The sequence below is a fragment of the Pollicipes pollicipes genome, unplaced genomic scaffold, assembly GCF_011947565.3.
Source record: "Pollicipes pollicipes isolate AB1234 unplaced genomic scaffold, Ppol_2.1 Scaffold_6138;HRSCAF=7277_pilon_pilon_pilon, whole genome shotgun sequence".
NCBI classification, from domain to species: domain Eukaryota; kingdom Metazoa; phylum Arthropoda; class Thecostraca; order Pollicipedomorpha; family Pollicipedidae; genus Pollicipes; species Pollicipes pollicipes.
The window spans coordinates 9,911,207-9,933,139 of record NW_023596818.1 but is presented as its reverse complement, the minus strand read 5'-3'; the positions used below and the strand labels follow the sequence as shown (position 1 = coordinate 9,933,139).

The window sequence follows — 21,933 nt, the reverse complement described above, 5'->3', positions numbered from 1 at the left end:
CTTGGCTGTCTCTTCGCTGGGGCCGGACTGCTGACGCCATACGTGTCCCTTCTTTCATGAAGACTCATCTGTCATGGCGCGCCCGCGTAGCGGTAAAGCGTTCGGTGTTTTGCGGTCGTCCGGAATGGTGGAGCCGCCTTTGTGTATGACGCAGGCCCGGCTAAACACTGCGGCAATGATTTGCTGACTTCGGAGATCTGACGCTAGGCGGCAGGGTTGGCTGCTGGCGGCGGCGTATGGGGAGCCGAAGCCAGCCGCCGAGCAGTGAGGGAACTCCGAACCTGGTGTTCCAGGTGCTACAGCTGGGTGGTGCGCATGCGCGATAAAAAGCTCGTTTCTCATTCCGGCGCGAGCCCAATGTCATCCGTGGAGCTCGGCTACTCTACGCGCTCCGCACTGCGGCCTCTCTGGGACACATTCTTGGGGACGAGGTAAAGAGGGTGGGACTCTGCGCTCTTGGCAGGGGATTCCTTCATGCGTTTCCGAATGTCTAGACACCGAAGTTCTACTCTTAGAAAATGTGGGTTTAATTGTTGTTCATTGGTCAAGACAAATTATACGGCGAGCATGTGTGTTCAAGGCTAGAAAGTAACCTGGTAAAGTCAAGCACAGTTTGATCGAGAAAATAAGCATAACAAGTGCAGTGAGAGTATCTTTCTGTTTCTGGCGCGCCGTGCAAGGGCTGCTGTGCGGTGAACGCTAAACGAAATCGTCCGGGCCCGCGCGCCCATACCGTGTGGCAGGCGGAGCAAGCGTGGGTGACACTCAACCGTGATGCCTTAACATGGACGTTGGTGTATCTTGGTATCTCGCGGTCACGCCTAGCGCGCCGCGTTGGCCAGCGACGCGAGAACGACAACACTTTTCGGCGCGGATGGCCTCTTACAGGATATATATCGGGTTATATAAACCGATGAGTCCTTTAGAGAAGACTCCTCCCCCACCCCTTCAAGCCGGAGTGGGTCCTTTACTGCCAATAATGGGTCCTCTTCAGGCCATAATGGCCCCTGCAGGACAAAGCAGGCCCACGACAGTCAATAATGGACTCTCTACGGCTTAGAATGGACCCACTACAGGACAGGGGGCCCTCTACAGCCCAAATTGGCATCTCCACAGTCAATAATAGGCCCTCTCCTGGTCAGAATGGCAATGCATGGCAAGCGCGCTGCATGGCAAGTGCGTTCAGTTGTTCGCGCACACGGTCCGTAAACTTGAAAGCGTATTTCTGAATGACAGTGGCTCGGGCGTCGAGGCTGAGGTTGACATGGCTGCGCTCCGTATTCAAAAGTCACGCATGGTGGAGGCGGAGAGACGCGGTGCACCTCTGTCCAGTCTCTTGCGCTGTCCAGGGACGGGCTGGCCAAGATGGCCGCCGTCACCGTGCCGACGCGTCGGCCAGCACAGCAATGAGGCCCCGATGCCGGCGGACCCCGGAAGGCCCATTGTCATTGCCCGGCTAGTGAAAGCTCACCCGACATGTTCTAAGCTTAACTTGTCATTTCTCGAAGATGCGCGATGATCCAATCCAACCGGTCGCTGACAGCAACGGGTTCATACACGCCCGTGCTTGTGCGTTTTGGTTAATTGCCTCGAGGTTTGGCTTTTGCCAAGTCGTACTACTACCGGGTCAGCCAGAAAATGTCAGCCGACTTAGATGCACCGGATCGGCAGATTATTCGGTATCATGACGTCATCAGAGGTGATGGCCACAGTCCCATCGACATCGAAGTATTAAGGCAGATGTTATGTTTGAACGGGCGTTTAATCCACGCTTAAATGACTCGGCGGCAGTCGCAATTGTCCTGATGTTGCTTCCGTTCTTAATGATTCCGCGGCAGTCGCAAGTGTCCTGATGTCGCTCCCGTTCATAAATGATTCCGCGGCAGTCGCAAGTGTCCTGATGTCATTCCCGTTCTAAAATGACTCCGCGGCAGTCGCAAGTGTCCTGATGTCGCTCGCGTTCCTATAAGCCACTATGTTGAGCCCGTTGCGGTGCTGGAGCAGTTCATCTCCAAAGCCCCTTCCCCCCACCCCCGCCGACTCCAAAACAGCCAGTGCCGCCCAGTGCGAGGTACACTCGGCTGTTTACGTTTGAGGACCACTCGGCTGTTTACGTTTGAGGACCACTCGGCCACTTCTTATCTCGCCGCTGCAAAACACCGCCACATTTCCGAGGCCAGCCCGTCAGCCTGCGCGTGCTCCGGCCGGCGCCAGACCACTCCCGTCGAGACGCCGTAGCGGACAAACACTGGCTCACTCTGTCGCTGCTCTGTATTCCCTCCGCAGAGGTCCGGCGACGACCGCTCGCAGCGTGAGCTGCCCGGTCGGGCGGCGACGCTGTTAAAGCTGGGCCCTATTGCCCCGGACAAGCGGCCGCCAGTGCCCTGCGGCGGCCGGCGGTCACGCGCGCAAGCCGCCGACGCCCCGCCGGACCCGGGACCGCACATAAACTCTGCAACCATCAACAACGCATGGACACCAGACAGTTCGCCCGACGCCGGCGGAAGCGAGCCGCTCGGCAGCGCCACCGTCGCGCCGGCAGGTGTCGCCGCTGTCGCGAGACTCGCTCGCTGGCGGTATTTACAGTTCTTTCCACCTCTCGGCCGCGCAGGGCCCGCCCATCGCACGCCGCTCTCCGCGCCGAGCGACCTCGCAGTACACCAGACCACAAAAAATCTGTACAAAAATAACGCCGTCGCACCGCTGAGAGCTGACCGGGCCGGCCGGGTGTGGCGCGTGCCGCACGTGATGTCACAGCGCGCGTCATCACCGCCGCACGCGCGGCACACAGGCGACGGCGAGCGCGCATTGCCGTCCAGTAAATCAGCGTACAGTTGGAATGACAGTTGCTCGGCTGCGCCAGGGTCCGCAGCTCGGAGCGTGGCGCGGCCCGGCGCGCCCCCCGGCCCGAACCCCGGGCCGGGAGTCGCGTGACGCGGGCGTCACTCGCGCGCCGCGACGGGCCCGCCATCTCTCGACGGCCTGGCACAACTCAGGCGGACGACACGGGACAATCACAGTGCCGCGCTCGCCGCGCTCGGCGAGCACGCGCACGCTCTATGTACATGGTCTTTGGCGCCGCGCCGCCACCGGCCGCAGGTGCGCCGGCGAGCGCGACTTCAGAAGCCACATAGTCACTGGCCTGCGCAAACTAGGCACACCTACCTCCGCGCGTCTCGTATTAAAATAGACCCCGGGTTTCAGCTGGAGGTACGGGAAACAAGGCACCGTGTGAGAAAGAAGCCGTCGGAAGGGGTCTAGCGGGGCTCGGGGCGACCGTTCGGCGGAAAGGCAAGCCAAGCGGCGCGGCTGGGTCGCCCCGACTAGAGGGAACGGTATCCTTCCTGACAGATCCGGCCGCACTCACTCGCCGGCACTCGCCTCGGCGCCGCTGGAAACGCGGCCGACAAACGACTGCCGTGCAGAACCAGCGTGCGAAACTCCACCGGTCGCTCTTCGCGTTGGAATGTCGCGTCGCAGGCGCTTGTCGCCGGCAGCACGCATCAGAGGCACGTGTGGACGCGGGACGATCTCTGGATGTGGGCTTCATCCAACTGAAACAGACGGCGAGACGGCGGGCGAGCGGCTGCAGCCCTCCCCCGGCTCCGACAGCGGTCGCCAGGCGCCTGGCCAGTCGGGCTGCCGCCAGCCGCACGGCCGCAATTTAAAACGCGGTGATTGCCGACGCGTGAAAACCAGTCAGGGACAGCGAAGGGTCTCTCCAGCTCCACTAAAACTTAACAACTGCACACACGGGCCCGATGGATAGTCCTGGCTTTCCATTTGGCATTCGTTCCTGAGCGAGAATCCGGCCTAGCCCATCTACCGGTGGCGCCGCGCGCGGCCGTCGGCCGAACTAATCCTTCTGAGCACCGGCCGCTACCGCTCTTGCTTCTCTTGCTCTTGCTTTTTCTTCTCTTGCTCGTGCTGAACCACCACAGTAAGCTCGCTTCTTGCCGTGTCCTTCGCGTGACTGCCTCTCTTCGTATGTACACAAACATTATCTGAAACGGGAGGCGCGGGGGCGTTAACGACCGCGCTGACCGCCGAGCGATCCGACGGCACGTGGGGCACTTTGCGCAGAAACGACCACCGGTCGATTCAGCCATGCTCGTCAATCAATGCCGCACCTGATCGCCAGGAGCTGCATGCAGCAGTCCGACACGTAAGCTGACACTTGAAGCTGAAGCCATTCGTTCGAGGGCGACAACTGTTCTGATCTTTAAAAAACCTTAGACGACAAATGGAATCTTTATCGACACCGATGATTCGCGAGCGTCGGAAGCATTTTTCACAAAAATACGGCATTTTCATCAATCTTCTTCAAATCCGACTCAACAAATCGGAACATTTGCGTCCCAATCTAACCACAGATCTAAAGAAAGTGCCTGTAGCAAACTATCAGCCTACCCCCTCAAGCAGCTTCCCTCCCTCCCCCCCCTTCCAGGCCGCGCCCAACGTCGCTCCCGCTCACCTATGGGCGCGCAGCTGGTCGCCTAGTCGTCACCTCCGTTGGCTATGCCCTCGGGCTCCACCATGGGCATGGGCACCATGTGCGAGTGGTGGTACATGGGCGCCATGCCCGCGCCCGGGTGGTAGGCGGGCGCCGGGGGTGGCGCGTAGCCGGCGTACTGGTGCGCCGCGCCGCCGTACTGCGCCGCCGCAGGGGCGCTGCCCATGTGCAGCTGCTGCATGCCCTGCAGCAGCTGGTACATGTCCATGTCCATGGGCGGCATGGGGCCGCCGATCATGACCGACTGCGGCGTCCAGGCGGGGCCGGACAGGTAGGGTAGCGGCAGCTGGTAGTGCGGCGCTGCCAGGCCGGGCACGCCGCCGCCGCCGTTCAGCGCGCCGTGCGTCATCGCGCCGGCGTCGTAGCCGTTGAGCCGGCCGTTGGCCTCCTGCTCTCGCCACCGCTGCTGGTCGTAGTTCTTGAGCTGCTGGCGCTTCTTGTTGCCGTCGGCGAACTTGATGACCAGCTTGAGGTTGTGGTTCTCCAGCGTGTGGCCGCTGAGTGTCTTGATGATGTTGTCGCATGTCTCGGGCGACTCCATCCTGCGAGGACGCGGCGCCACCGTCAGCGCCGCCAGCTGAGCGTACATTGGTGACTCCAGATCACGGACAACGGCTGGCGATGGGCCAGTTATGAACGTGATACGTTTAAAAACGGAAGTGGCGATAAGGAGGCGGAATACATACATAAACAGAATGATACTTACGGCCCGAGATGGTCAACAGCCAACACATATGTTGATAAAAGGGAAACAGAGGGAAAATGTTGTGCTACTCTACATCAAATAACACAGTGAAGGCCAAACAATGATGTCAACAAACACACCGCCAGCTCACGATGCCTCGCAGCAGTGCTCATTTGAAGTGCAGTTTCCGTAATGTCCCATCCAAGCCGGTTTTTCCTGGAAGGGTGAGCGAATCGACCCCAGTATTCATCTTCCCATCCGCGCCGCGTCCAGCACCATGACCTGGCATGGCCCGGCACTGGCGGCGCTCGGACGCACCACCTGTCTCCCCCCTCCACCACGTCACCAACTCGCTGTTCCTCCAGCTGGTCTGACCTGACGACCTCTCCTGCCCAGGCTTGGGGAAGCTGCCCCCTGCCCGCTGCCACTCCCCCGCGCTCAGCCGTCCTGTCCGCCTTCCTATCCGCCACTCGCTATAAATCAAGCCTCCAAAACGGAATGCTCACCGACGCCGATTGCTTCACAAATGTGACCGGCGAAACCGTTTTCCATATAAATTAAGACGTTCCATTTGCATGCTTCCCAAATTGATCTCAACAAGAATCATACGTGTTCCCGCTCCCAGCCCGGTGAGGCGGGCGCTCTGACGCCCCCCCCCCTCCCCACCAGCCATCACCTAGCTGCCCTGTCGCCTGGTATAGGTGCCCTCCCCCCCCCCCCCCTCCGCGTCACAGAGCAAAACCGGCCCCTGGCCGCTCACCTAGCAAACCCGACGCCGCGGCTGGTGCCTCGGTCGTCCCGCAGGATTCGCGTGGAGATGACGGTGCCGTGCCTCTGCAGCAGCGCCTCCAGCTCGCGCTCCGTGTATGTCAGCGGCAGGTTGGTGATGTACAGGTTGGTCGGGTCCTGCTCCTGCTGGCGCGCCATCTGCGCCTGGATATTCTTCGCCACCAGCTGTTTCACCGCCTTCTGCGCCGCGTCCGCCGTGTCGAAGTCGACGAAGCCGTAGCCTGCAGGTGCGGGGATCAGGGCGGAGTCAGAGGCGAGGGCGAGAGTGGGGGTGGGTCGCAGGCCGATATGACAGGAAGTCGATCGCTTCCGCCGGAACCACCGAGGCGGTTCAAAGTCCCACCCACGGCGGCAACGACGTCCACATTTCGCCGACGGGGGCTGTCGTAACTTGATTAGCGAACCGTATAAACTTTTATGAACTGCTGAGGCAGCCGTAATGGACTAAACGAATGGAATGGGGCTCTTACACAATATCATTTGAGATCGACGCATGACTTAAAAATGATTAGCGGCAATAACTCAACCATCTTCTCCTGCATCGCGTGGCTGCGACATTTTGCCAGGTGTTCGTTTTTCACGTTGCGGTATTTCTGCAAAGCTTTGAGTCTAATATGAGCTCAACGGTAGGCTAGTAGCATCTGAAGGTACTTGCATTTTCACAAATAGAAGACAACGCAAAAAGTGAACGGCCAAGACAAAGGTCTTAAATATCATGTTGGACCTGCTCAGTTATGTGTTTTGCTTGGTCTAAAAAAAAGTTTGAACAAGGTTTAGGGAAACCTTGACTCTTGAAGACAGTTGCGATGGTGTAGGGATAATAAATCGATCTGTTGAGACACTAGCATGACGTCTAGTGGACCGGCAAACACACACAAAAAACAATACCAAAAGAGGGCAGAAGGCCTTTCTTTCATTTCGAAACTCATGTGCTACAGTTAGAAAATACTAACTCTGGCCTATGAGAGATAATCGAAAAATCACGCACATTGCAGAACGCACGAGATGTCCCGAGATAACTCTGACTGTGCGTGCCATCCAAACATCGCTTCGTCACTTCCACCACGACATCGGTTCCACCAAAACCTACACAAAACATTGTTCTTGAACCGTGCCTACGAGCCTGCTCATTTCTGTCCTCTGGCTCGATGCCGGCAGTCAACATAGGCTGCCACTCCCCTCACGCGCTCGACGCCGGAGCACAAGACCAGTCATGCTGCCTCATGTGGCATGCGGCACGCTCACGCTCACGCACACGCACGCGCGCGCGCGCGCGTGTGCGACAGGCCCGGGCCGGTCGGCGATCACGGCGCGGCGCCAGCCAGCCGGAAGTCCGGCCGATACGGCGCGTCCCGCCGGGGCGGCCGCGCCGGCCGGGCGCGACACGCCGGAAGTCGGCGCTAACTGGCCCGGCCGCGGGGCGGCGCCACCTGCTCTGCGGATTGGGAGCCGCGGAGGGGCGGGCGGGCGACGCCGAGAGCGCTGCGAACGGCGCCAGCGGGCCGGGCGAAGCTCGGCCAGTGAGGAGATGACCTGAGGTCCGAGAGCGGAAATGTCAGCCGATGGAGAGTGCGTGGCTGAACGGCCACGGGGCCGCCCACTTTTCCTGCTCCTTTTCCTCCCCGCGTTTTTTTCCTGTTATGTTCGACAGAGGGTGCTGAGGAGGAGCAAGACAGTGCGCTGTTTAACAAGCGATGCTTTCCGGCACATCCCGATTTCGGAGTGCCGATTGGACGCGCCGATTCCACTGACGTTCGACCGTCGGGCGACGAACCAGTGTGGATCCGCCAACCCTCCCCATCCGTTCATGTGGACGGGTCGGGTCGTCTCACGCCTGTTCCTCCCTCCCCGCGGGTTGAGCGCCAAAACGAGGCGTTCGCTCCGCCGCCGCCCGTCACCCGTCACCTCGCCAGTTCACCCGTCACCTCGACGAGGCGTGTCACACCCGTGGAAATCACGTGGGCAATCCTGCGGTGCCGCAGACGGGGAAGGGAGATCGCAACACGTGTCACTCCAGCAAGCGCGTGCCGCCATTGGTTGCTCTCCCGGCGCCGCTCAGGCTCATTCCACCGGACTCCTCCCGCTCTTCCTGTCATCGCTCGCCTGGCTAACAAGCTTCTGTAGCACAGCCACTTGATGGCGTTCATTGGTTGATGGCCGTTTTCCGCTGCACTGGACCGGGGCCGCTGGCTGCCCGGCCTCGCCGGTCCGAAGCGTCGGCTGCTGACAGCCCGCCACCCCGAGTCATTCCTCACCGCCGGTCTCGCGCGCGAAGGTCGCTCTCATGCGGCGCCAGACAGATTGGGTTAGCGGGACCGGCGGCGACATGTGGCGTGGTTTGGGTGTGTCAGACAGAATGAGCGGCGCCGGCCATGCCAGCGCGGGTGATGAGCGGCGATGCTCTGGCGGCGGTGCTCGCACACCGGCGCTGGGACACATCGCCCCGTCCAGAACCACGACGACGAGAAGCCCAAAAGCAGGGGAAATGGATACAAATGCTACGATCTATGACCTTTTGTTGCAGACACACGATCGGTGATAAATCGACGATCAAACACAAACCGCTTGATCAGCAGCCTCGAGCCTGCCAATGACTTCATGATCAAAAGCGTCGGCGGCGGCACCACCGCAGGGTGCGGTACGGGTAAGCGCCAGGAGCGTCAGGCGAAGCCCAGGATTCCTGCAGCCGAGCGCCGGCGGACGCAGGATCGTGTGCGCCGCCGTCGGCTCGATCCAGACGGCACACCGGCCGCCATGGATAGCACGCGAACCTGGTCAGCCCGCGCGGGGAAACGGCCGCCCGGCCGTAGATTACAGGCACGCTTCCCGCTCTGAGATACCGGGGCGCGGCGCGGGTGGCGCGGTGCGGCGAATCTGGCACAGGCTGCTGTCTCCGGCCGTGCTGCGGCCTGCGCTCGCGTAAAAACGCCACACCGGACAGGCAGCTGGGCCGCGGAAGCCACGTGTCGAGACCGGACGCGGTGCGAGCGCCGACTTCGCCCCGACGACGCCCCCTCCGATCACGCGCTGATGAAGCTGCGCGTCTAGCGAAGGTTCGAGGTACGGGTACGGGGTGCGTAGGGGTGCGGGGTTAGATCTCCGCGGTGCCCGCCCTTTCTACCAGGGCGAGAGGCGGGTGACGCCATGTGGCCTCGAACTGCGTCGCAAAGCCCAGTGCTGGTGGGCAATGGCGTTCGGGTGTGCAGCAGAGATGGCGGCGTACCCACGCTCGGTACGTTCTCTGTGCTCGGTTCGCGTGAGGCTAACATACCAGAAAGCCGGCACAGCGGCGGACACAAGTGTCTACCTCAGCTCAAAGCGGAGCCAAACCGATATAAATGACGTCCAGCTCTGGTGCATGTCGGTGGTCATCTTCAGTGTCAGTGCCGACACCTAAATCATAGATCAGATGGCGTTGATACATCGCTGACTTCAATGTCAGCTTGTTATCAAACATTTTGCAATACAAGTATCGAATCGCCTTTCTCCCGCCGCAACCTTGGTATTTCACATAGGTGGGAGGTGGGGGATGGGGGTGGGGGTGGGGGCAATCAGCTTAACATGCCAATATTCTGTTGATCATGATCCGGTCTTAGTATTAGCCCATTTCGGCGGTCAGCGTTTTTTCAAGCCTGTTTTCAGAATGTCATTATTTTTACCGGCGTTCATTTAGCACTGCATACTTCTTCAGCTGCCGTCCTCCGCCATTTCTCGGGCAAACAGCCGCCATACTTACGTGCGGCCGCTTTTCCCGACCACAAGCGCCGCCATCCCGAAGTCCCGTGCCGCAAAACACCGGCTCATCAACAGCTCGCATCAGCTGATGGGCGCCCGCGGCATACCCAGGCCGGCCTTGAGCGGCGGTATTTTCGCCGAAGAGAATGCAGCTCCGGGAATATAAATGTTCCATTACGGGCACATGCCAAAAACACGCCGGCAGCGGCGAAGGCTGAATCTGGCAGCGCTGCTCGCGCTGGCCGGGCCGCCCGGTCAATAGGGCCACGGCCGCCGCCTCAGGAGGGGAGGGGGGGGGGGGAGGGGGGCGTAATGCAGAAGGTCAGGCGGAGATGCGCGCCTCTCGTCAAACCGTGGGTTGGCCCAGGGCTGGCCAGCAGCGGTCTAGCGGAACTCAAGCGCACAGAGGCGCGCCTATAAAGCGTGCGTGTCAAATGATCACAGCGCTGGCTCAACATTGGGCTTCCATGAAAGTGGGAGCCATGGCCTCCTCGCGAAACGCCGTTCCCATGGCTAGGCTCAAGCCTGAGCCTAAGCCTAGACCTGAACCTGTACCTAAGCCTACACCTACGCCTATGCGAGGACAGATTCATCTGATCCGGCGCCTGCGCCGTGGCAGCGACACATCGCCGTGGGGAGGGGGAAGGGCATGCTGACGTCACAGCCCCAGCGACCGCATCAGAACCGACGGAGAAGTTGTCCGGTAACAATAGGCGTCTGAGTTCTGCGAACGGTGTGGCGTGACAGCGGTCCATTCGCCGGCGGACTTCCAATTTGAGGTGACGGAGGCATGACTGGACGCTCGAGCCGAGGCCTGCACGAGACGAGACGCGGAGGGCGCGCTCGCTTCACATTTAGAGGTGGCCGCGGTGAGTTCGTTTATTTATAGATTTGATCAAAGGAAAGACCGCACTCCACAACTATTTTATATTATTAACAGACTGAACACGTGTATGGCTGCTTGCCAACCGCGGCCCAGCGAAGGAAAGCTTTGTGGTTCACAAACTGCAGCTCTGTCCCGGGAAGCCAGAAGACCAGACACGTACAAGCCAGTCTAACGCTAAACTCCTCCGCTTATTTTGGGCAACTTACCCAACGCACAGCACAGAGCTGTGTGTTGACTGTGAGGGACTATGGTGGTGATGTTTGGTGCTTAAGGGCGCGTCGACATCGAGACCAGCTGGCTAAAATCCGAGAGAGATCTCCGAATCGAAAGTTTTATAAACAAACGCAAAGAGGACCACCATCCGCTAGCACGAGCCGGAAACACAAGCGGGGATGGACCTAGCCGAACAGCTGCGAGCGAGCGGACCGACGCCCGAGACGACGCTGATTGGTCGGCGGCGGCTCACGATCGCGACGGCGGCAGCTGGAAGTGCCGCGTGACGGCAGAAATTCGCCGCGCGGCCCTCAATTACAGCGGGCGGCGTTGTAACGGGCTTTGAAATCGGCACGGAGCGCACCGATCGGCCTGCCGCCTGCAGCCCGGCCAAGGTCACTCAGAGGTCACCGGGGACGGCTGGCCCGGGTCGGGACGGGACGGGACGGCGCGGCGCAGGTGCCGGGCGGGCAACTGAGACACGGCGGTTCACGGGCTCCGTCACAAGGAGTGCCCTCCCTCCCCTGAGGTGTGCAGACCGCGGTTCGTTGTCAGCTCTGGGGCGGGGCGATCGCTGAATCAGGCGATGAGGTGGCCACAGGACGTGTTGACACGTCCCGTCCTGATGCGGCCGCTCGCGGAGCGCTCCCAGACAGCTGCCCACAGCCCCGCTTCGGGCCCGTACAAGCGAAAACTCGTTCGGCAAGGCCGACGAGCGCCACGTCCGCGTGCCAGGCGTCAGAGCAGCAGGGCAACTCCGGCACGGAGCGGACCGGCCGCCGCTGCCGCGTCATTGTCGTGATTGGGACTTAACGACGCACTCACCTGCTGAAGCTTTATAGAACCGCCTGCCCTGGCAGGAAGGGCGGACACCGCGGGAGTCGAACCCCGTACCTCCGATTTCTCAGAGGTGCAGTGGGTGACGCCCAACCACTTCACCATCGGTGCCTTCCGCCACTGATGCCTCGGCAACACGTGTCAGTGCACCCGCTACCCCCTGCCCATGCCCCCTCCCCCCCCCCCCTACGCTCCGCCTGTCCGCTGACCCCGTCTGTCGGCCGGGCCGGCCTTATCGGCCAGCCTCTCAGCGCCGGCGGCGGCGGCGGCGGCTGCCTGCGGTCCGCCCCACTGGCGGGTCCCGCATGCGGCCCGCTCGTGGTCGGTGTTTTCCTTCCCAGTCCGTGACGCGTCCAACGGTGTACAGCCGAGCGGCGGCCCAGGCGCGGCAACCGTTCTCTCACGACGCTCGGTAATGATTGGGGTTTTAGAGGAGCGCGCCAGCGACGGGGACATGTGGCGGCCGGCGCCGCTTGGACGGGATGTAAGTATTTCCAGGTTGGTGGGCAGTTTCTGGCCTGACCATGCTCAGGGAGATGATGCTTGTCGGTGTACGGATGCTTTGAGCACATCAGTGCCGACGGCATTCATCTGTATCGACCGAGCGAGGCGTTAGCCTCTGCCTGTTGGCCAGCAGTGCCTAACCTCATTTGCATTGAAACGATATTTTTAAGCATGCGTGCAAATAGGCAGCCCACATCTTTCTTCTATCGCCGCCGGATGCAGAGATCCATCTTGCCTTCCAGAAGCACTCGCATGTAACATACACACATGCAGGCCTTTTACTTTCCTGTGCAACTAAATATTGTCCTTTTTGTGTTTTCTTTTGAGAACGGTCATCCTCAACTGGGACGACTCCATCCGGTCAGCGCACTGATGTCCGCTTACCGAACACATCCCTCTGTCTCCTTCACCCCTGCGGCCCTACATTCTGGGTGTATATGCACCCGGCCTGACAAGCAGCCCACAAGACGATAAACCGGGACAGCCTGACCGGCCTGGTCGCCTGTGTCTTATCGGGGTCTTTTTTCCGTATGATACAACAAAAAGGCTAGTGTGAGCAGTCACTGCTGCTTGCGAAGGGTTTCCCGATGTGTGTCCCGCACCCCAGGATGTCGGACCCCCCCCCCCCTCCCCCCCACCTCCGCGTACAGAAAAGACGCTACCCTCAAAAAGATGTCGACACAAGGACGCGAATCCCTGCAACAAAGAATTGCAATGAACCCTGCGACCGTAAGAGTCCTTTCGTTGTTGATTGGGGGTTTCTGGCGTCTCGACTGCTATGGTAATTGTGCGCTTACGGAAAGGATTTGTTTTACTTACTTACGGTGGCTTTACCACCAACTTTCGGCTGATACCCGCAGCTCACATGCAAGACCAGACCGCGACGGGGGCGCCCCGCAGAGCCGGGCCGCGGAGCAGGGCCGCGGAGCAGGGCCCGGAGCCCGGCCGCGGAGCCCGGCCGCGGAGCCCGGCCGCGGAGCGAGGCCGCGGAGCAGGGCCGCGGAGCAGGGCCCGGAGCCGGGCCGGAGAGCCGGGCCGCGGAAGTAGGGACCGGAGCCGGGCCGGAGAGCCGGGCCGCGGAGCCCGGCCGCGGAGCAGGGCCCGGAGCCGGGCCGGAGAGCCGGGTCGCGGAGCAGGGCCGCCGAGCCGGGCCGCGGAGCGGGGCCGCGGAGCGGGGCCGCGGAGCAGGGCCGCGGAGCAGGGCTGCGGAGCCGGGCCGCGGCGCCGGCCACCACCGGCCCGCGCGCTGCACCTCACGCCGGCGTCGGTGCCTACCTTTGCACTCGCCCGTCGACTTGTCGATGATCGCCTTGGTCGAGTTGATCTGGCCGAGACCCTGGCACATGCTGCGCAGGTCCTGGTCGGTGGTCGTGGGCGCCAAGCCGCGGATGTACAGATTGGTCTTGCTCAACTCGGCCGTCTTCGCCTCCTTGTACGAGCCGTACGAGTTGTGAGAGCTGCTGCCGTGCGAGCCCGGTGAGTGCGCCGGCACGTAGCCATTGGTGCTCTGCGAACGGACGGCGGCGTGACGTCAGGCGTGCGTCACCGGGCCCGGCTGTGACGTCATCACAGTCAGTGGGGTCAGCGAGGGGAGGTCCACTTATCCCGGGTGGGTGGGCTCGTGGTGGCTCTGCTCTAAATGGACCCAGCGCGTCCAATTTAACCTCCGCGGACTGAACACCGGAGCAGCGGGTCCATCTCCGTCACGGGTCACGGGGCACGTGACGTCACGTGCACGCGGCGCTGCTGTGTACATGCTCAGCACGCATCGCGCACATGTGGATGCGTGAACGGACTGAGCGTGCGTCCGCAGCGCCGGGCTCAGCAGCACCGCCCGTCGCCAGGGCAACCAACATCAAGCTGCTGCGGCGCGGTCTGCTGCACTCGTTGTCAGCGTCTTATCAATATTGATTTCGGGAGTCGCGACGGTCGTTTAAACCACGCCGCGGCGGTCGGCAGCCGCTCGGCTGCGTGGCCCGCCGGCGAAGGACGCGTCAGCACGCCCGCCGACCAGCCCCGCGCACCCCTGCAGCTGTTATTCGGGCTTAAGGGCGCAACATCCGCGGTCCTTTTGCGCCCAAACTATTGCTGTGTAAGACTATGGCGTGTTATAACACAAAGGTTGCTGTGGTAAGCTTCCCAGGCGCATTCACACAAGTTGCAATGAGGCCGGATCCAACGCTCACCACGCCGATCCAACGTTCCCATCACGCCGATCCAATGTCGCCCAGTTGCTGGCACGCCCAGCACAGCTGAGGACGTACTCACTCTAAAGCTGCGGACGGGCTCATTTCCATCCCGTTGCCGAGCCGGCGCTGTCTCCATCCCGGAGATCTGAGCGCATTCCCCGAGCACACTCCCAGAGCATATTCCCGGAGCACATTCCCGGAGCACATTCCCGGGGCAAGTAACGCCGAGCGGCCTCCACGTCTCACTCGTGAGAAAACATCGCGACTGGCCATTGTCTGACTCCCGTTTCGGCCGGTTGTTTCCTCGACGCCGACAACGACGCAGCTACATGTGACGTAAAACAACCGGAGTTTCGGCATCCCCCAAATAGACCCTGCTCTCGGCACACGTCCCTCCGGGCCGGGAAGCCGCCACGTCGACCGGCCGTGCCCCGCGGCGTCTTCGGGGGCCGCGAACTGCGCACGACCGCTTCCCAGAACCGGGCGCTGCGACACCAATAACTCGGGGCCGGGATCCAGCCGGCGCTCTGGCTGGGGGTCAGTGAGATGGGGGGGGGGGGCAGGGGTGATGGACCCTCGCGCTCTTTGTCGACTGCCCCGTGACGTCACAGCCGTTCGGCGGACCGCGGGTGGTCACGTAGGTGCCGTTGTCTCCCACGTGGGTTTATTTCGGGAGGCGCCTTTCGCAAGCGGCCTGCAGCGCAGCCCCCCCCCCCCCCCCCCCTCCCGCCTCCGTTGGGTCCGTCCACGAGCTGCCAGCCCGGCACCGAATTCAACTTGGGGATGTCGTGGCATGGGAGGCAATTAAGCCTCTGGTTATTGACATTTCAAAGAGCGGAGCCGGCCATTGCCACAGGCTCGCAGATCACCGAATTTAATAATGTGTCACGGTGTCACTGCCGCTAAATGGTCCACCACAATGCGACCTGAGCAATTTTTAGCTGACGTCACGTGGCAAAAGAAACCGAGTCGATATTCATGAAATATGGAAATAGACAACCAGGGGATGCGTGGCCAAATTATTCTACAAGTTAATTATTGCTACATGCCCGGTGACCCTCTGGTCCCAGTGGCTCAGCTGGTTAGAACACCTTATTTCGATCCACCCACCCGTGGCAGGGTGGGTTCGAATCCCTTAACGCGCTCGCTATTTGCCCTTGACAGACATAATCTGCGGCTGGTGGCATCGGCCAGGCTACAGATCAGTTGACGCCAGAGGGCAGGAAGGAACCGTGCCGAACATTGAGGCACGTCAAACTTTCGCCACCAAATTCTGCCGTTGACCTGGAGTCGCCCCCTCCGGTCAGACTGGGGATGGGGCTTACACAATAAACACTGCTTAGAGTGAGCTCTGTCCGAGGAATCCATCCATTCAAAAGGCTCGATTAAATCTTTTAAAAAAGCCAGCCTACAAAATTAATATTACACCCCAAAGGTATTTAAACATGGAAGAAACGCACTCGTCATGCTATTGAGGATTTACGCCGCACTCAGCCACCAAGCTTCATGACGTCACCCTGTGATATGGCGTCACCTATCACCCTGTCAGGGAGGCCGGGCACCGCGGGGGAATGGGGCCCCGTCCCTCTGATTTCGAGGCGCTTGACCACAACACTATTTTCCGAAGAGCATCCACAGTTCTCCCTGCTCTTCGTCCCCGCCACAGCCACGTGCGGCGATCGCGGCCAAACCACCACGAACAGGCGCAGCAGGTGCCGCCCCTTCGGACTGGCCCCCGTGGCCTCCACCACCACGACCAGGCACGGCAGGTGCCGCCCCTTCGGACTGGCCCCCGTGGCCTCCACCACCACGACCAGGCACGGCAGGTGCCGCCCCTTCGGACTGGCCCCCGTGGCCTCCACCACCGCGACCAGGCACGGCAGGTGCCGCCCCTTCGGACTGGCCCCGTGGCCTCCACCACCACGACCAGGCACGGCAGGTGCCGCCCCTTCGGACTGGCCCCCGTAGCCTCCACCACCACGACCAGGCACGGCAGGTGCCGCCCCTTCGGACTGGCTCCCGTAGCCTCCACCACCACGACCAGGCACGGCAGGTGCCGCCCCTTCGGACTGGCTCCCGTGGCCTCCACCACCACGACCAGGCACGGCAGGTGCCGCCCCTTCGGACTGGCTCCCGTGGCCTCCACCATCGCGACCAGGCACGGCAGGTGCCGCCCCTTCGGACTGGCTCCCGTGGCCTCCACCACCACGACCAGGCACGGCAGGTGCCGCCCCTTCGGACTGGCTCCCGTGGCCTCCACCACCACGACCAGGCACGGCAGGTGCCGCCCCTTCGGACTGGCCCCCGTGGCCTCCACCACCACGACCAGGCACGGCAGGTGCTGCCCCTTCGGACTGGCTCCCGTGGCCTCCACCACCGCGACCAGGCACGACAGGTGCCGCCCCTTCGGACTGGCTCCCGTGGCCTCCACCACCACGACCAGGCACGGCAGGTGCCGCCCCTTCGGACTGGCCCCCGTGGCCTCCACCACCGCGACCAGGCACGGCAGGTGCCGCCCCTTCGGACTGGCCCCCGTGGCCTCCACCACCACGACCAGGCACGGCAGGTGCCGCCCCTTCGGACTGGCTCCCGTGGCCTCCACCACCACGACCAGGCACGGCAGGTGCCGCCCCTTCGGACTGGCCCCCGTGGCCTCCACCACCACGACCAGGCACGGCAGGTGCCGCCCCTTCCGGCCGACTCCCGCGGCTAACGGGAGCCCAAGCCGCGGCCGCGTGAGAACTAACGGAAGCGCCGGCGGCCGCGCGCAGCGACTAAGCGTTAACGGCCGTTTAATGCGACTGGCGGGAGGGATGCGGCGTCTGGGGGCGCCGGCCGATCGTCTCCCGCCAGCGGTGGGCGCCTCCGCCGCGGGTCACGGCCGGTCAGGTCGGGCAGCGGGACGCTGACGAGCCGTGGCCAGCGGCTGTGACGCGTCGGGGGCCGCCGCCTCAATCACACGTCAAACCGTTCCTCAAAGCCGTCACAGACAACTGCGTCTCGGCACCATCACCACCGGCTGCGCTCTACTACCGCGTAGACCACCATCTACCACCATCTACCACCGCACAGACCACCATCTACCACCATCTACCATCGCATAGACGCCCGTGCTGAGCCGCCACTTCGCATGAGCGGCCGCGCCGACCAGGCTAGCGACCACACGGAGCCGTGGAGCCGTGGAAACCGCGGCGGACTCTTCGCTCTCCGTCGGTCGAACACAACACGGAGGCTTGCCACGCGGCGGCTTTCGCCAGCCTCGCCAACGCGGCCGCGGTCCGCCCCCGCCCGTGCAACGACCGCGCCAGACCGCGCGGCGTTTCTCGTCGCGGGGCGGCCTGCCGCAGCCGTGCGGACCGCGGCGGCGGCGGCGGCGGGGGTCCGCGCCTGTCGACAGCCCGTCACCCCCGTCACCCCCCGACAGCGGCGCGTAACACCGGTGGCGCCGCCGACGGACGAGGACGAGGCGACGGTGCGGCGAGCGCGGGCGGAAGGCTCGGGCTGCAGCCGGGCGCCGCCGGATAGCGGTCGGGGTCCGAAGGTCTGACGCGACATGAGGAGCGACGAGGCGCAGCTGATGTGTGGCATGACGACAGACAGACGCTGGGATCCACCGACACATCATCGCACCAGCGGCGCTGGCTTTCCGGCGGGACTAGACGGCGGTTACCAGCGGCCGGCACAGCGCTGACAGTCGCCGGGAATACCGGCACATCACGGGACAGAGTCCGGCGCCAGCCGGGCAGCTGCGGTCACCGCCGGTCGCGCTCGCGCCCAGCGGCCCCTGGCCGGGCACGGCTCGCGTCCCGGTCCGAGAATGGCTCGCGTGAGCAGCGAGCGTGCGCTCCAGCCCGCCAGCTGCTGATGCTGCGCCGGCCACGGCTAGCCTGATACGCTCGGTCACACGGAAAAACGCGGACCGTACAGCGGTCGGCGTCGGCGCCGCGCCTTGCCGGTCGCCCGCCGGACGTAGTTCACGCGACGGCCGCCAGGGGCGGCCCGATCGCCCCTCGGCTCTTCCGGTTCAACAGGTGAATCTGGGATTCGCAGCTGTTTCGCAGAGCCTGGGCACGCACGTATGACGGATTACGCCAATTTCGTAGCTAGGCGAACGTTTAAGGGCTATGAGCCTTCCCTACACGCTGAAACTGGGCTTGAACCGGCCAGAAAAAGGAACAATTGCGCGAAAAAGAAGCGACCTAGCAGCACATGCCTATTTTCTGCCCCCAAAGGAGAGATGGGCCGACTGGCAATAGCGCGCAGGCAGCCTCTGTTTACCACCGCTGGTACGAACACCTGTACAAGCCAACACACCCACTGACATCCGACTGTGGGCGAACTCGGTCCGTCCGCCTGGCGCCGGCGCCCGGCGGATATTCCGCGGCGGACACGCGGGGAGGCGCGCTCGTGCGGCCGGCAAATACGGCTATCTTCCGGTCGGCCGCGTCCGGTCAAGTGTGGTGACAAAGCGAGGCCCAGATAGGAGCCGCCGCGGGGCGTGACGTCAGCTTGGAGCGGACGGCGGCGCTCGGCGCTCGGTGCAGGTCGCCATATCCGCCGGCAGCGGCGGTCTTTGAGTCATCTGCGCCGATCGGTTCAAAGCTACGCCCGCAGATACGCCGATTTGAGCTACGATGCGACGGGTTGCGTTAGGGCGTGTGCATCAAAGCATGCGGGTCTAGGTGAGGGCAGGTACGTTCGCAACCCTGCACTGCGGAGTAAACAAGCTCCACCCAGGGTTAGTTTGATAGTCAATTGGGGGCTTCAGCACCCATCTTGGGCTCCAGCCCCCTAACTTTGAGGAAAGAGTGGTCTTCCGAGGGAAAACCTGTTTGATGACTTATTCTGGGGGTTGAGTGGGCCATTTTTACCGCCTCTCTTCCTCCGCCACCTCATTTTGTGAAACTACGCCTGAGCACAACCGCAAAAACAACTTTTCTAGTTTATATCTTCACATAGGGATTCCGCAATCGCTGAAGTCATCGACCCAGGGGCGCAGTCCAACAGGAAGATACCCGCTATCTTCTAGCGCTATCTTCCTATCGCTCGTGAACATCCACTCTCGGCGGGTCGCTCTGCCAGCCTTGCAGAGCAGCACGTCTGCCGCAGGCCTCGGGAGAGCAGCAGGACAGACTCCGGGCGCTCCTCTCCGCTTCAGTCCCGATCCGACCACCAAGAAAACACACAGTTAAAAGGCTGGGAGCCCCGGAACCAGCCGCCGCCGCCGCGCAACCCGGCCGACCGGTTTCGGAATGCCGCGCTCGCTAACAGCCGGCACCGCGGCGATCGCGGTCAGCGGGGAGCAGCCGTTTCTGTCACACGTAACGTGACGTGACGTGGCGGACGTGTGACGCGTGACGTGTGACGTGTCTCCGCCCTTCGGCTCGGCCCACTTGATCAGGTGGTCCGAGCTGCACGACGGTGATGGTCGGGGATATGCACCGACCAATCATCGGGCAGCAAAACATAGCGCAGCAGCAACACACGCCACGGCGCCACAGCCGCTGGCGCGTATGTGCCACAGCCGCTGGCCTGACGGCCTGAGGCTCTCCGTGATCAGCCAGCGGGGGCACGCCGTGTCCAGCCAGGGTCTAACAACGACACGCATCATCTCGTATGCAGAGGGCATGCGTGGACCTGCCAGGCAAGGTCGGGCCACCCAGCCTTCCTGACGGTCGGCCGGGAACCCGCGCCAGGGCCCTCCTGAGGCGACGGGCCAGGGCGCTTAGACACCCGCGCTCGGGCTCTCCGAGCTCCGCGCCAGGGCCCTCCGAGGCCTGCACCGGGGTCCTCAGAGGCACCCGCGCTTCACCGAGAGCTCGGAGGACGCCGTTCGACACAGGAGCGGCACCGCTTGGCCGCGCGTGACCTCGGGCCAGCCTGCGGTCGGGGCTGCCTGACCACGTCCTCCCACGGCGCTGGCGCGCGGCGGCGGCCGCCGGCAGGCCCACGCTGTCATCCCCCAGACGCCGTAATTGACTTCGTGATGTAAAACCTCGGCGCGGCGCCGGCGAGAGCCGTGATCGGCAGATTTTTTTTCCGGCGTAAAGTGCCGCCATCCGCAGGTTTCTAGCGGTTTTCTAGCGGTGATTTAGTGGAAAGCTGTCTTCGGGCTCAAATCCTCCAAAAAAGTGGCGCGGCGAGTTTTTAGGCATCCTTGGGAGGCCGCGTCGAGACTGTCCGCAAAGTGACAAAACACGCACGTAAAAACGTCAATGACGCACTACAGACCTTTTTATTCACATTCTTATTCAAAGGTAAAAAAAATGTATGAGACGTGAAGGCGAAGGTAGTCCCTCACATCACGGGAAAAGATTAGCAGCACCTCTCAGTGAATGGATAAAATGGTGACAAAACTCAACTCCGCAGCTGCCAGCAATTCGGTCGGCGGCAAACAATAGACAGTCAAATCAGTCCTTCATCCGACGATGAAAATTCCAGAAGTCCATTCAATTGATGACACCTCATATCCCAGCACATAAATCACCGCGTGTCTTTAAGAATCGAGACCGGCAGTAGCTGCCGAAATTAAACTCGAACGTTCTCTCTCAACCGCCTGCAACACCCCGACGCGCCATAAATTATCCGCCTCCACTCGTCAGCGCATTTGAAAGCCTCCACCCCACAGCGGTCACGCGGCACACCGGCCCCCGCCGGTGCATTAGCCGAAATAGCGGCCGCTACGGGTGCGGGCGCGCGCAGCCCAGGGGCCCCGACGACCCCTGCGTCTCGCCGCCGGGTCATGCGGGTCACCCGACGACGCCGGCCCCGACCGACGCGTCGCTCAACAGGTCATGACCCGGCGACGACGGTGCGCTCCGCCCACACCGACCCTCCGCTCCATGGTGCTTCTCCGGCCGCGCAGCACCGGCCCGCCCGCCCGAAGGTGTCCCGACTGCACGCCCAGGGACCGGTAGCGGCCGGGAGCGGCCATAGCGTTAGCCCCGGGACAAGCTATCGATGCGGTCGCGCGGACAGCCGCCGCGCAGTGCGGGCGCAATCGGTACGGAGCGAGCCTCCTTCCGGCCCCGTCACCGAGCAAACAAACAGGCCGCCACCCCCGTCCCCCTCTCCCCGACCGCCACCTGTCAGTGCAGCGGCGAGCCCAGGTCACGGCGACGGGGGCACAGGGGGGAAGGGTAACAAGGATGCGGTCCCGCCCAGCTGCAGCAGTAGGGCGGGACGGCCGGGCAGAACGGGACGGCAAGGGGCCGGGTGGCCTGACATGGGCAGGGAGGACGACAGGGACGGGGCAGGGCACGAAGGTAGCAGCCGGGGCCGGGAAATTGTTGAAAAAACACTGAGAGGGTCGGACGCGTGGGAGGCCTACATCATGGTGACAGGGGGAACAACCGGTAACATAACGGGCTGCTAACTAAACAGGAACCGCGGGCGAGCCAGGGCTGAACGGAGAATAATGGACTTGGCCAGGGAAATGATAGGCGGCGCAGAAGAGCAGGGCGTCCAAAATACACGATCCGGAGCTCTGTGCATTCCACGCGTTGTGTCCTCCCTCCAGATTTCGAACGCTGAATCCCAACCGGCGACGAGGCGGCCGTCTCTTGCCAATACGCTGACCGAA

At 62.5% G+C, this 21,933-nt stretch overlaps 1 protein-coding gene across 1 annotated transcript in view; it reads right to left on the bottom strand.

Moving 5' to 3' along the window:
- Positions 1–2,253: 2,253 nt before the first annotated feature.
- Positions 2,254–21,933, bottom strand: part of LOC119105875 (RNA-binding motif, single-stranded-interacting protein 2) — a 43,845-nt gene continuing 24,165 nt past the window's right edge. The window contains exons 2-5 of the mRNA XM_037229427.1: positions 13,438–13,669; positions 5,959–6,208; positions 4,475–5,055; positions 2,254–4,004 (exon numbers count right to left, since the gene is read on the bottom strand). Coding sequence (XP_037085322.1) covers positions 4,497–5,055; positions 5,959–6,208; positions 13,438–13,669 — 1,041 coding nt within the window. The 3' untranslated portion in view covers positions 2,254–4,004; positions 4,475–4,496. The remainder of the gene's footprint in view (positions 4,005–4,474; positions 5,056–5,958; positions 6,209–13,437; positions 13,670–21,933) is intronic.